General features: G+C 33.7%; 1 protein-coding gene and 1 long non-coding RNA gene across 2 annotated transcripts in view; one reads left to right on the top strand and one right to left on the bottom strand.

The window, feature by feature from the left end:
* LOC136831534 (KICSTOR complex protein SZT2-like) overlaps positions 1-15,159 on the top strand; it is a 123,555-nt gene that overhangs the window by 102,659 nt on the left and 5,737 nt on the right. The window contains 8 exon segments of the mRNA XM_067092105.1: positions 264-323; positions 3,887-4,006; positions 9,916-10,132; positions 11,776-11,906; positions 12,122-12,318; positions 13,132-13,268; positions 13,580-13,775; positions 14,612-14,743. Coding sequence (XP_066948206.1) covers positions 264-323; positions 3,887-4,006; positions 9,916-10,132; positions 11,776-11,906; positions 12,122-12,318; positions 13,132-13,268; positions 13,580-13,775; positions 14,612-14,743 — 1,190 coding nt within the window.
* Positions 12,381-15,159, bottom strand: part of LOC136831536 (uncharacterized) — a 70,862-nt gene continuing 68,083 nt past the window's right edge. Inside the window, exon 4 of the long non-coding RNA XR_010850922.1 lies at positions 12,381-13,832. This is a non-coding gene — a long non-coding RNA (uncharacterized lncRNA). The remainder of the gene's footprint in view (positions 13,833-15,159) is intronic.

Genomic DNA, 15,159 nt, shown 5'->3' with positions numbered 1-15,159 from the left:
GAAGATCCACAATTTATAAATCTTTTCAGTAAAATTGGAAAGACCAAGATACTGTGTACTGTATATGATTTTTTTTTTTTGCTACCAGTAGTTTCAGTGAACCGTGTATTACATTGAATGCTATATGGTTTGATTTCCGTTGCTGAATAAATATTTTGTATTGACAAACTATAATAAAATATACTGTGGTGTGTTTCATGTAAGAGCCATTCACTCATCTTTGGTTGACAGATCTCTGTTATTAATGTGTCTTTCCATCACAGGTGTATGTGCTTGAATCAATAAGGTTGCACGGAAGAAAGCTCAACACACTGTCCTCTCAGGTATGGTTGAATGGTCTTGTTATGTCTTTTGGACATGTCATTGCCAATTTATTTTTGAAGGATTGGATGATTTTGTTTTCGTTTTTTAATTCTCTTAAGTTTGGCAGATATACAATATATATTTTTTATTTAATTTGCACTCTTACATTTCTTGCACTTTATTTTGCTTCTTCCAATGTGAAATATTATTTGCATAATCTCATTTTAGTATCTAGTGTTACCAAGTTAAAACATACTGTCAGGAAAATGGTTCTTCCAAGGGGAGTAAGCTTTGTTATTTACATCCGACTTAACTTATTAACATAGAGCTTAAATTAATATACTGTCGTTACTTACAAACAACAGAAGTCTCAAGTAACACAAAACAAGGTTAGATCTTCACACATCTTTGTAGGTAGTGTGGTGTGCTAGCCAAGCCTTAGAACTAACTGTAGCTTGTAGGTTTCATTATATCAGTATTATTTAGAAGTTTTCCAAGAATTAATATAAACATTAGGAGACTGATCATAGGATTTATAACTTATTCCTGTATTACTGTAGTTTGATACTTGTTGCCAGAAAGATACAATCTCTTGTGTATTGTTTGAATATTTATTAATATTGTATGGAAAATGTATACATATAAAGTATGCAGTATTTGAAACTTGTCGTAACATACATAAGGGAAAAGACTGAAAATAAAAGGTATGAAAGCTGGAAATTTAGTTTGCAGAGCGCATAGTTTCCAGTAATTTAAATGTTTATGTTCACGAACAATCTTTCTGTTGATAAGCATAGGTGAACTCTTATTTATGTGTTACCTGTATATATCTAATAAGCATCACTTACATAACAATTTGAAACTTGTTGTCACTGGCCTTTAATTTTTACCTGTAAGTCATTTTTTTAATGTCCTGTAATACTTTAAATTAATGCATATGTATATCTAACCCTAATATGCCTCTTGCCCTTATAGGTACTGTTTTCTTCCTTATTTAAAGAAATAAAAAATTAGTGACAACAGCATCAGTAACAGTGCACGAATGCCATGCTATTTTAGTCATTTGCTTCTGTGTGTCGTCTCGGAAATCGATGTGACTTATTTTGTATTAAGTAGTATTTATGCATGCCGTTGTAGGCATTGATTGGGAAAGTTGATGTTTAGTTCAGTTGTTTATCTCTGTTTAATTGTTTATTTACATGAAAAGGTTGTGAGAACCTCAGCTTTGAAATTCTTTTACGATTAGACTACTGTAAATTTCTGGTTTCCTTGAAACACTGAATCCTAATGTCCCCTCTTTTTCGGGTACTGTACCTTATTGTTGTTAGGAATACAGTATAATGTAAGGTGTAGACACATGCGATCAAGTTATGTTTGAGAAGTACTATTACATGTGATGCATTATCTTGGTTACAGCCTCTTTAATGCCAAAAACCCTTAGATAATAAAGAACTAAGTCCCCAACTTACAAAGTAACAGGCTAAAGACTTTCCAATATAAAAGCCACATCCAAAATAAAAAAAAATTGAGTCTGCAGATACTTTCAGAAAACTACAAATATTTCAGGAATTAAGCAGACATGTTGTAAAGTATTAGTTTGCAATGATACTTAATCATACTGTAGCATGCCGTAAGTTTGCACTGTTTTTTCATTGTTTATATTTAAAAAAAAAAAAAGCACTCAGTAACTTGACTGAAGTAAAATGCTACAAAAAAACAAAATATGTTTTGAGATGACGAGTGCTAAAAAAGGAGCAATTTAATATACCACTTTTGATGATAATAGTCCTGTTGCCTATAGAAAAAAATGCCATCAATAGAGTGAATATTTTTGCATTTTACATCTTCGGCCTTAAATTTTATAGTTGTAATGGTAAATACGATAGGTAATGTCGTAATATAAAAAGTCATAAAAGATTTCGGCATTACTACTCCATAAAATACCTGATTTTTTTTAGGGGAAGCTGGATAAAGATATAATTGAACTGGAGATAAAAAGAATAACCACGAGCAATAAAGAAAATATTAATCCACTGAGAACTGAATTAAATTATAAAGAGTATTGGTTGGAGTTCATTACTGTACTTTACCTTTCTATATAGTTCGGAAGTGTCATTTAAGGTCTGTGGAGCCATGGGTAAAATAGTCCTAGGAAAAATGTTTGGTAATTGTGAAGATCAAGAAATTCAAAATTAAAAGCTTTATTACAAGAATCAGTTATGATTCTAGAAATATCAGTTAACATACCTATCAACCAAGGTTAGGGATGGAATTACTCCTGGATGTCTTGTAAAATAATTTGTATTTAGTAAAAAAAAAAAAATTCTTGAATACTGAAGTAAATGTGAATTATCCATACAAAAGTCAGTCAGTGTCTCTCTCTCTCTCTCTCTCTCTCTCTCTCTCTCTCTCTCTCTCTCTCTCTCTTGTTCGTTAAAAAAAAGTAAATAAAACACTAATAATATGGACAAAGAAAGCAAAACAATAGATCTCTCTCTCTCTCTCTCTCTCTCTCGTTAAAAAAAAGTAAATAAAACACTAATAATATGGACAAAGAAAGCAAAACAATAGACCCAAATGGCAAAATTACCATTAATATTCAACTTAAAGTTACTAAAGTCACTAACATAAGAAATAAATCCAGTGAAATTACATATACAGTATTTAATTTTTGAAGTCTGGGATGTTTGCGTAGCAAATATTCTATACGAAATGCTTCTTCTGTCTAGACAAATGCCTGTAAAATCAAACTAACAACAATAATGAATCAAGATTAATATTACTTTGTATGGTTCTAAGAGAATGGAGGTTTAGTCATTGCTTCTATCAGTTAACCTTGGTTGATTTATTTGGTATTTGCTGCTCCTATAATGCCAGCTTGCTTCATGAAGAAATTACTGGAGCAAGTATTCCCTTTGATATAGCATCCCACAACTTTTATTAGACCTCTTAGTGCCATCTCCCTGAGGTGTTTGATACAATATCCTGTCAGCATTATTGTCATCTACATAAGATCTTAAGAACTTCCTTCTGAAGGACTCATTTTATTGACAATGTTTTGGTGAAAGGGGAAAATTAGGTCATTGTTGCAGTATTTGTTTCCTAAAAAGAAATAATACTGTATATAAAGATCATTAATCTATACAGGCCATATTTTGAAGGTCTTATGTCATTATAGTCCTTTTATTGTGCTGTAGTGGGAAATTATTTAAATTTTAAGATTTCATTTGTGGGACATGTAGTGCAGATGTTATGATTAAATCATATTCATTGTGTCAGGATAACATGAATGATGCATTCTTGCTGCAAGCATGATTTATAAAAGTTCTTGGAGGTCGGCACACATAATTTCTTAAATGTACTAATTATAAAGAAAATGGTTATTATGATGCCATGATGATGATAATGTAGTGTAAGGTGGTTCATTTAATGTTAACGAATGGCATGATTTGTTTATATATATGGACAGTATTAGACTCTTCATTATATTTTAAATTAGGCTATGTACAAGTAAATCCTTATTGGAATGTAATTTGTTAAGGCAACACATGATCAATTATTACCAAATGTTTTCTTCACCAAGACCCAAGGAGTAATTGGAGTTGTGGTGAGCGGTCCTCCAGCACCTGTGCTTCCCTCACCACACTCTTCTGCTACACTCCTCTTTCCCGAGGGCTGCCCTCCTGACCACATTGACGACAAAGTAAGATGAAAACTAGTCTTAGATCTCAGAAAAAAAAAAAAAAAAGATGGGGGCTTGGGCTGCTATTTTTGATGAATTCAGGAGGGTTTTTTGACCTCCCTGTTCTACTGCATTCCTGTGCAGTTTGCAGATATCTCCAGCTATATACTGGAGACTTTTTTGTAATTTAATCCTTTTCCAGTCGTTGTAATGAACAAGTGATTTTATGTGAGATGATTTGTGTTGTGCGTTGCGATCAGCTCAGTGTTGCATGGTGTTTATGTGCAAGGTTGTAAGTGAAACTAATTTATAGTACTTCAGTAATAAACATGTCTTTGTTACTTGGCAGCATCCACTCATACTGCATTCTACCAGTTGGGAAGAGTACCTGTGTAAGCAATAAACTGTTAAAATTTGTGTATGTGATTGTCTCTGGCGTAGGCCCACCATATTTTTCAGTTTAGGGAAGAGTTTCCATAAAGTTCATAAATGCTATTTACAGATGTTGTGAATCATAAGAGTGAAGTTTCATAAGTCAGGTAAATGCTGTACAGTGCAGGATATTGGTTAGATTTTTTGTCACTGCAATTATCATGCTATTGGAAAATATACACTTTGCCATAGAAAGTCATGATTTGGTAGGTTACCTTGTTACATTAGCCATTAAATGCTTGGTTATGTAAATGCTTTGCCATATTAAGCTTGGGGTTCCAGACTTGGTAGTAAGGTTTTAAAAATTATCAGTTAAAAATGACTATAGAATGAAAGGTAAATAAAATACTGAGTTATCATTTGATTTGTTTTCACTCATCTCTGCTTTCCATATATAAAGTTTATTTTTTTCACAGTTATTAAAAATGAAAATAAAAAATGTGAACACACTCAAATATTGAAAATCATGAAAACTACAAGGGAGAAATCATTGTCTTTAAATATTTTGGTAGTACTGAATGCTGTATTACCTTACATGTAGGGTTAATAAACATGCTTACAGAGAATAAGTTAATTTTTCATTGTTAGTGAGGTATTTTGCTAGATGTGTTTGTTATGAAAAGCCAGATCAAATTACACTGTTTTTGTCATCTCACTGAGATCACTTTAGCTTTGGAATAATTCTAGAAAAATGACTTGAGGTTTTAACAGTTAGAAAAAGGTTATAATTTTCCTTGATGTGGAAATTATTGCTTTTTTTAATTGTAATTTGTTTCATCCATCCATATCTCTTATGTCTCCCACATTTGTGGTCTTTGAATGTCTGTGGATAGTGCAGACTTTATGTCCAAAGGACAGAAGTTGTATCAACTACTGAGCAAGTGCCATATTGAACCACAAGTTGTTGGCACTCATCTGTGGCACCCTTTCATGCTCTGCAGTGTTGTTCACACTTGTACTTAGTTTTCCAATTGCTTTTATTCTGTTTTTATTGCATTTCCTTCTGTAGTTTGCATTTTCCTTTGCATTTTTGCCTCATATGAACCATTTTAATTCCTTTCATCATTTCAAATGGGATTGGGATTTCCCATTACCCTGGACACCTTCTAATTCCTAGCCAGAGACTCCTAGGACTCCTTTCACCTCAGGAAAAAAGAAAGCAAGGTTTGAAGGCATTTGAGGCTGATACTTCCAAGCAATATCTTTGTGAGTTCTTGGCCATTGTTATCTGGTAGGAATAGGTGGAGGAAACTTTCAGTCCAGTAATTTCATAAGGAGCTTTTGTTATCCCTGTTAGGGTAATCCTTACTCTTTGGTCAACAGTATGATGAAGAGGAATGCTGTTACTTTGGAATTCTCCAACTTTCAGACTCCTCCTGATATCATAGACATGAGGGTTTCCAACATGCTGGATCCTTTCCTATTCCCAGAAGACTTGGTTTTGAATCTTGAAGAGAAACTTCACAGTGACAAGGACAGCCATCTTAACTGCTCTTCAACTTACATTCAGCAATCAGCTTTGGGCATGAGAAACCAGCAGCTAGGGTTTTTAACTTTTCACAGAACTCTGTCAAGATATTTACCATTTCCTAAATGTTCCAGCCTTTTGCATTTTCAGTCACAGAATATTTTGTCTCTGCATGTGATTATCTTGCTGTTTTCAGTTAATCACTTACATTTAGTTAGCATTTTATTGGAAAGTGTCAAGAAGCTTTATCAATTCTATAAGGACCTGCTTTTTTCAGCCTTGGCTTTTACCTATTCACTCACCAAGAACTTCCCTGGATCTTTCATTCCTGTCATAACTACAAGGCAATCAACAGTTCATTCCTTTCTCCCTAATTGAGATTTGGGTTTGGGTGATATGAGTAATGAGGTTGACTGAAGCAATAAAGTTTAATCTGTTACAAACCTATTACTCATGTACAGAGTTCCTCTGGCCCCTGTTGAGTATCTTAGCAAGATTCTATGAGAAAGTGGTGCTGAAGAGTGATGATGACTGTAGGCTCCATGTGGTGCTTATGCCATAGCTGATACTACTTCTATCCTTTGGACAAAATTTTGTAGTGTTTGGGGACATTCAAAGACCATGAATATGGGCTATATGAGTTGTGGATATGAGTGAAACTATTTAAATTGATAATTTTATGAATTTCAGGGGAGATAACTCTTTCAGTAAAGTCCTCAGGAAACCTTGACTCAAGGCTACACTAGAATTACACCTTTTTATGAATTAATATCTATGTTCTCTTACCAGATTGTCCAAGCTTTGTTCTTCCCTGCTTGGTTATCCTCCTCGTTCTTAATCCGACTTCCGCTTATCCTCTTGCCTTGTTTGCCTTTCTTTTGTACAGTTTGTGGCTTTCTGCATTGGATCCTCTTCTGTCTGGAATGGTTATTCCAGGAACATAAGACACTTTAACAAATGCATACAGGAAAGGCAGACTATACCAATAGTCACCTAAGAATTATCACTATGCTAGAGAATGATATAACTCTTTCGTTGAGACCCTGGTGAAGGGTGTATTAGGGATGGCAGTTTTTGTGCATATTAGATTTTCCCTTTGGTAAGTGCACATTCTCCATAACTTGCAAGTTTCTTGGGACCTTGCAACTGCTTGAAGGAGGGTGAAATTGGAGCTGTTCTCTATCCTTAGAGTCGTAGTATTTTAGGAAAACATTTTAAAATTCTGCTATTAATCCTTTTGAATTTCTAATGCCAAAATATCTTTTAAGTAATAAGCATGCAAGTAGTGCAGTGAGCCACTGCTTTTAAGTATAAATTGCTTGACTTTACCATTTACTAATTTCAAGCGAAATCTTCCTTACTAACTTTAAGCCTATCATATAAATAGATGCTGCTTTGCATTAGTAGTCTGTACAACCTGACAACTTTGTATTTAACATAAATGGCATGCCATTTTGTACCAGTGCATAGAAGTAGGTCTATTTTAATCGTATGCTTAACATTACTCTTTGTATGTGATATACATGTACAGGTATTACTAACAGAAAGGAAAAGGCTGAAATAAGTTTTTAGTTTTAGTTAGCTGGCTTCTTGGGGAATTTGGTAAATGTTTCTGAATGGGTTTGGTGTTAGTGTGTGTGTGATCGGTGTTAGTGTGCTTCCATATTTACGTGGTCATGTGCAGTTCCTGCATTTTGTGTACTTTCACCAATCTTTCCTCTACGAGTTTATTAGTACGAATACTGAAACTTTTAATGTGCATTCAGATTCTAATTGATGCAGTAATATTCATTGCATCGCTGCCATAGGATTGGCAAAGACTAGGAGAGAAATTACTTTTTCTCATCAGGAATATGTTGTAGGGTTATCAATGACAAAATTAATAAGTAATCCTTTCATGTTAGCGAGGACTAAATGTTTGTTAGTGTTATTTATCCATGGATGTATGAACAAAGAATTTGAGACCTGGTGAAACAGTGCTAGGAGAAAGCTGTGAAATCACAGGATATTAATTTCTATATTACTTATAGTTTTAAGAATTTTGGCTGCAGTGGTGTACAGCAATGTTTTTATAATTATGTTGATAACTTAGGTGTATTTTAAGTCAAAAGATATTTCCCATATTTATCAATATGTTTACATGATGTATAACTAGTGTTTTGAATTTGTCACTAGGCGCTAGCCTTCCTAATAGAGGCACCAGATGATTTTCTGAATTGTTGCTTTTGAAAAATATTTACTATGTCGTGTGTGGAAGTACAAAAGTTATAGCTTTTGTTATGTTTTAATGCTGCGACTTCATTTCTTAAAAATTTTTTCATTCTGTATATGAGGAGTTTGTCAGTTGATCTAGAAGTTCAGTTATGTCACACAGAATAGTTTACTTGTAATGAAAGAGTGTATAGGTTTGTTTTCTACTATTGGTACTCAGTCTTATATTTTTTATTCAAAGATTTTCATGCATTAATTTCTGTATTCTGTTTGGTTATACACTAATGCAAGGAAAAAGGTCTCGAGTTCCATTAAATGTTCCTTTGTGTTTAATGATGTGGGCTAAGTATTCTAGACAGACCATATATGAGGCTTAGATTTTTTGTTGTCAGGAAACATGAGCAAAATTGGAGAACTAGCATTTTAAGCATCATGCTTTGAATGCATTTTCTTATCTAGAGGATGAGGATAGTGAAGTGTGTTAAAAAATCTTTATGATGATGTTGGGAATTGGTAAAAAGGTGGAAGACGTCATATAAAAGAATAAAAGAGCATGTGTAGATTAGAGTTCAGAGGTGCGCGACCTCAAATTGAGAGGACAGCTATCAAATTCAGAAGGTATATAAAGCAACATAATGTAGGTTAAGTATACTGATGAACTAGAAATAAAACCAAATGACCCCTGAGATTCATTCCATATTGGGATGGTTACTTTGCAAATTTAATGATGCAAGCAACCGGAGATTGTGAACATACAAGTATAATGACGTGTACGTGTTTTTATAAACAACAGAACGAGCAGAGAAGAGCAAAAAATAAAGGAAGTTTTACTGACTATATAAATTAATAAAGCAAATTATACAAGTGAAATACAGTATGTACCGTATTTATGAGTTAGATGAAAAAACATGAGAAGAAATAAACATATAGGTTTTATTTATTCATACATTCATTCATTAATAAAGAAATGACACTCTGTGTAGTATAAACTGATTTTTTTTAAGTAAGTTCAGGGACTTTCCCAAACTCAAGATATGTCCTTTTACTTATATAAACATTAAGCATTTTAGACTGGAAAAAGATTTCTCTGACTTAGTTTGGTCATAAAGAACAGTACTGTGTCTATACAGTACTGTAAATTTTTTACCAGAAGGAAAACAATTCAGTCCTCTGAGAGTTAAGAAAGTGGTTAGGTTGAACTAGATACAGTACTAATACTAATAATAGGCAAACAGGCATTTTGACCTTGTGTGCTAAATTGACATAAACCATAGTACAAAATGTTTAGTACTTAGAGTGACTCGGGTAATCACCATAGCATAAGTGCTGCATTGCACAGTGCATATATGTTTGTTGTATTTTAAACTTTAGTGTGAACTGTAGTGTCAAGTTTCATTGTAAATTGATTGGGTCGTTTATTTTAGTTGATGTTGCCGCCAGATAGCTGGGAAAACATCCCGTAATCAGTTTTGATTAAATTTCATGCCATCATGTTGAAGTATAACTTTTGAATGAAAAATGATTGAAATGTTTTGGGAAAACAACTGGATTGAATTGTAGTCTTTAGGGCTGTATATATTGGTGGACAGTAGACATATTCACACGTCATCCATGTACGTGAACACAACACCTGCTTTGTTATGCTTTAAGTTGAATGCTTCTCATTTTTTCTTTTCTTGGTGGAAAGAAAGGTATCTTTATACAGTGCTTATGTCTTATTTTGCTTTATCTGCAATATATTGATGAAATAATGAATGCATATATATTGAGATGGATTAATCTTTTGAATGTCATTTCTAAATATTGGTTAAATTGACAGTTCGCCACCAATTACTTTATGGACGAAGTTGACAGCATGAAGGTCCTTCTGCACGTACATTCGTTCACGTACGATTTCCATCTCCGAAGTGTTTGTGCCTACGTGACAGATCGACAGCTCCTCTTCCATCCTGGTTATCATGTGTCCTCCTTCTTAAATGACTTCATCAAGTACTACAACAAGGGACCAAATTTTGCAAGGAATATGGTTTACTCTGGTAAGTTTCTCTTATGTCAGGACCAAGTACACCTCAGATGTTGAACTAAATCTGCTCAAAAGGGGTCTGGAATATCAAAGGAGGCTAGAGTGCCTCAGCCTGTGCTTTAAAAAAAAAAACATTTAGAGGATAGTTGGTAGAACTATTCATGATACTTAAAATGTATAAATAACACAGGATGTAGGTATCCTTACCAGATCCTGTGGATGATCCAATGAATAAAAATTGGAACTAAAGTTTCAACACCTGTCACTATGGAAACTTCTTCCCAAATAAGATAACCTTATTTTGGAATGGACTATTAGCCTACCAGCTGAGTTTGTGAATTGTACCAATACCAGTAAAGTTGAAAAATACAATGAGAATGAAGTGACTGACACATGCAATTTCCTTAAGTTTTTGAGGCACCTGTAACCATGTAAATATGTAATCCAAGGCTGTTTGCTAAGTTGCCCTGCCTAGTGGTAGCCTTACTAAGTAACATGCTGTTTGCTCTGTCAGTTTGCTGTGATTAGCCATCATTCTGCAGTGTTGTTTAATTTGAATATTGTATGTTTGGTAAGTATTTAGGGGGTTAACTTTTTTGGGTCATATGTCTTCACTAAATTTAGCCACAAGCAGGAAAAACACTTGCAGGGACACTTATAAGTAATTTCGAAATGAGAGCATGATTTATATGGAGTGTTGTGAAAAGCATATGCAATTTAAGGATGGCTGTCAGTTAATAGGCAGTGACATGCATTGGAACAACCTTCAGTATCATCTGACACTGCCCTTTTTCCACAAGTATGTAAAATTGTGCATGCTAATTGTTGCTCAACAATTTGAAAAATAGCAGAAAATTTGCACGTACATACAGGATCATGTTACAACATTTATACAGAAAAATTACAAATGAATTCAATAGCTGTTCCTTAACTCTCAACAAAGGACAGAAAAGACTAAATATGTTTCCAATTGCCAGAAACTTTGGGTCATGCAGAGGACAGCGGAAACTTTGAGAGAATGATAACCATCACTTAAATGTTCATGTACAAATATAACACCAAAAAATGGGCTGGAAAACATTCAGCAAGAATAGAATAAAAAGGGGGGTTGGAGGGAAGTGGAGATTTGTGGAAGACATGAATGACAGAATTCACGGGCCTTTTGCATCACACAGTATTGGAGGTGATGACGACTGGAAATTATGCAGGTGGTTGTTTAGGCAGTGTTGGCCCTCACTATAACAAATAAATGTTATGTAAAGTAATGTTTTGAAAACTTCAGTTGCATAATGTTGACACAACACTATTTTTCTGTGGATATCGTTTACATGGGATGACCAACGTTATTAATAGCAAGCTGTGAATGTTAGTGTTTCACCTGTTATTGCAATTCTGAAGAATATTCGGTATCAGCTATATTGGGTATCAGCTTTGTAGTAAGAACAATTTTTACTGATAAATTGCTTATTCCTGAAAATAAATATATAAATACACAAGAGGATCAAATCACAGTACAAACTCCATTGACAGTGTCAATAACATCTGCAGCATGCAGGTGATCAACTTGTGTAAACTGGCTGGCCTTGCCATGACGGTAATGTTTGATAGTCATATTTCTGAGTAACAATAAATAATTATAATGATGTACTCTTTCAGCACACATGAAAGTTTTGGATACCGGCACTCCAGGAGAGCAACTGTACAATTATCTGTTGGCTCGAGAAAAACAGTATGGTGTGAAAGTCCTCAGAATGAAGCCTATCTTCATTGACCCTGATTCAGATATGGTGAGGCATATTAAGTCATTTAGATTACTGTGTATTTAGCATATTATTCTGTATTTCAATTACCTGTTTTGTATTGGGATAATTGCATTAAGTTTGGTAGAGTATAGTTCTTAAAGATATCAAACAATCTACTTGTAATGCTATTTTAAGGGTAAGCAAAAATGATTTTTTTTCACTACTGCAACCATGAATAGTGATTGTCCATATATTACCAGCAAGAGACAGAATTCATCATGGTGTACAATGAGACATGCAGGATGGGTTATAGTGATGCAAATGAGCAGAGAGTCACTGACGAATATGACGTGTCAGTGTTGGTAACTCATGACCTCTCAGACGATGGTGGTGATGTGGCCAATCAGCAAACTGATGCTCTTCACCTGAAAGTATACATCATTCTGAGCAGCAAGAGGTAGTTAACATTTTACTTAGTGGTCTGGTTAAATGGTTTAATAGTAGCAATAAATGAAAATAATACATGTTAAACTTTATTTGTTGTATAGTGTTATTTACAAGATAGAAAAGGGATGTGGTAGATATACCTTTCACAGTAGGCAGTCATTTCACAAGAGGATTTTGAATTATGTTTTATAATAGCTTGTAAAGCATCTGCCGTGGTTACAATAAAAGAGGTTACTCAGCCTCCTTATTAAACTAGCTATATCTATCATTTCCCACTAAGTGATGAATGAAATACTAAACTTATATTACTAGCACAACAGCTTTTCTCTCTTAACAAAAATAATTTGCACCTTTCTGTTATGTTCATTTTTAATACTTTTGATGATTTGAGTTACTTTTGTCCTATTGTTTGACGATTAAATTGTGAATGTTGTTAGAAATTACCTGAATTTTAAATTTGTTACTTTTAATTAAGCCTTAACACTACACTAGAGCTACATACTGATTATGGATGGCTATTTAAAACCATCGAAACAAATGTTAAATGATAAGTTAGACTGACCTCATCAAGGTGAGCCCAGTCTTACTCACCTGTTGAAAGCTGTACCTTCTTGGACTCCATTTTTTCCTGCCTTATTCATTTCACTTTGATCAATATTTGCCACCTCAAAGTCTGTACGGCATTTTATATTTTGGGTAATGATTTTTTTTAGCACTAGGGCCAAGAAGAGTATATTTAATTGTGTTTGCTACTTTTGGTTTTTTTTTTATCTTGTTCCCAATGAATAACAAACACTTGTACCTCATGTTTAAATTTTTGCAGGGAAATGTATCCCAACCGCACATTGGATAGAAAGAAAGGAATCTTCAGAACTGTGTATGATGTACCGACCCTGAGAGCAGAAAAGGCAGAGAAGGCAGCTGCTTCTGGTCTTAAGGTGGAGACTATTGAAAGGAAAGGTGAGCCTAAGACTGATTTATTGACAGCCGAGTAGTTTTATGTTATGCATTTGTTACAAAAAATTTCTTGAGTGCTTTTAAATTTTCCATCTCTTTAGATTGCCTATATACATTACTTGTAGTATTGGTGTTTTGGGGATATGTGAAATACTGAAATACATAGTAACTTTGCTATGCAGGTGTCATCCCACCCTTATGGTGTAATAGATGAATCAACCCTTTCTAAATCAAACCAGTGATTTGTATGTACAACCAGCGATTTGTATGTAACCCCCTAAACCAGACTTAAAGGATACTTATCTGATATACAGGGGATACTATTACTGGCACACCGGTAACTTTAACTGTCATAGAAGATGGCAAAGAAGTTTCCAGTAGCTTTTCCGAGTGGACAAGAGCTTCAGTGGGAACAGAAGGAGCTTCACCAGTGCTCGAGTATATACCTTCGTTGCCAAGCACAAAAGAAATTCCTCCTCCTCCGCCTCTCAAGTCCCACAGTGGTATTAGGTATATACAGTACAGTATTGTTTTTTTCTTTGGATGTATGGGGTCCTGCTTTAGGTTCTGTAATTAGAAAAAGCAAATTATATCACTGGTATGCATAGATATTGTAAATGGCTGAATAACCTGGTTCATTGGTTGTCAGTAGAGGTTTTGTTTACAAGCCGTAAATAATTTCACAGGAATTATATGACAGTATTATTTTTAATTTATTTTTTCCATACTAACCTGCATGCCCCCTTGTAATGTTTAACCACATTACAGTATACTTTTTATATTTATTTATTTAATGCACTTTCCTGGAAAATTCATTGTGCACTGAAGCAAAATTTACCATAAAATTCTAGGAGAAAATCCTTGCAATGCATAACAGTGAAAAGGTTTGTTTTTATTCATGATTTAGAAGTTTATTGAGAATTGTTATCATGCACAGTACGGTTGATTTATTGATTCAGTTTAAGAATTCTAACATATATATGAGTAATTTATATAGATGCTAAAATATATTTTCAATTTAAGAATTCTAACATGTATGAGTAATTTATATAGATGCTAAAATATATTTTAAAAGAAAAGTTGCCAAACTAACCAAAAACATTTTTTAAAATTTGCATGGTTAAAAATGTCACAAGAATAAAAACCTGTCACTCCTTAACTCATCTCTGAACTAGCAGAACAAAAGTACAGATTTTACTCAAACCTTTCAAAAACAACTGAAAATTTATAATTTTTAAAAATGGATTAATGAAATGAGAAGGGTCAGTGAACAATGGAAATGAGAATGAAAAAGCAATCCAACAAAAGTGGCAGGTTTCCTAATATTTTATATGCATTTATTGCAGGTTGGAAAGTGTGAGATATCTTGGCTATTACACCCACTACGAACAGAAAATCCACACAAATCTCCATAATCAGGCTTTGCAGGCACAGAGGCACATTCATTTTATTTTCAACCAGGCTAAAATCCATTGCAGGTAGGTCATGAAGGAAATATTTTAAAAAATCCAGCAGTTTTACGTACATTCATGAAAGAGTTTATGTGTAGGAAGTTCTCACATTGTGGATTTGGATTCCAATAATTTGTCCTTAGTCCTGAAAATTTATGAATGCAAGGAAATGAAAAATGAGTGTCCTTGGAAGGTTAACAAAGTGTGCTAAACTCTTTAGAGGAATTTATATTTTTACTTATAATCCTGTAATGAAGTGTATTTGGAAGTGAAATTCCAGTTTAAGATAATTGTGAAGTGGATTCATTTATAAAGAATATAAAGTGTATGATTCATATGGACAGCATTTTTATGTGAAATTAAATATTTTAATGATATAATCATTGTGAAATGTATATTTCTAGTCTTCAAGGGAAATTGTCCTGTATTTTAATGCAGAAAAC

Source organism: Macrobrachium rosenbergii, chromosome 48, assembly GCF_040412425.1.
Source record: "Macrobrachium rosenbergii isolate ZJJX-2024 chromosome 48, ASM4041242v1, whole genome shotgun sequence".
Classification (NCBI taxonomy): Eukaryota; Metazoa; Arthropoda; class Malacostraca; order Decapoda; family Palaemonidae; genus Macrobrachium; species Macrobrachium rosenbergii.
The sequence above is the reverse complement of the archived record's forward strand: the minus strand, read 5'-3'. Positions and strand labels throughout refer to the sequence as shown.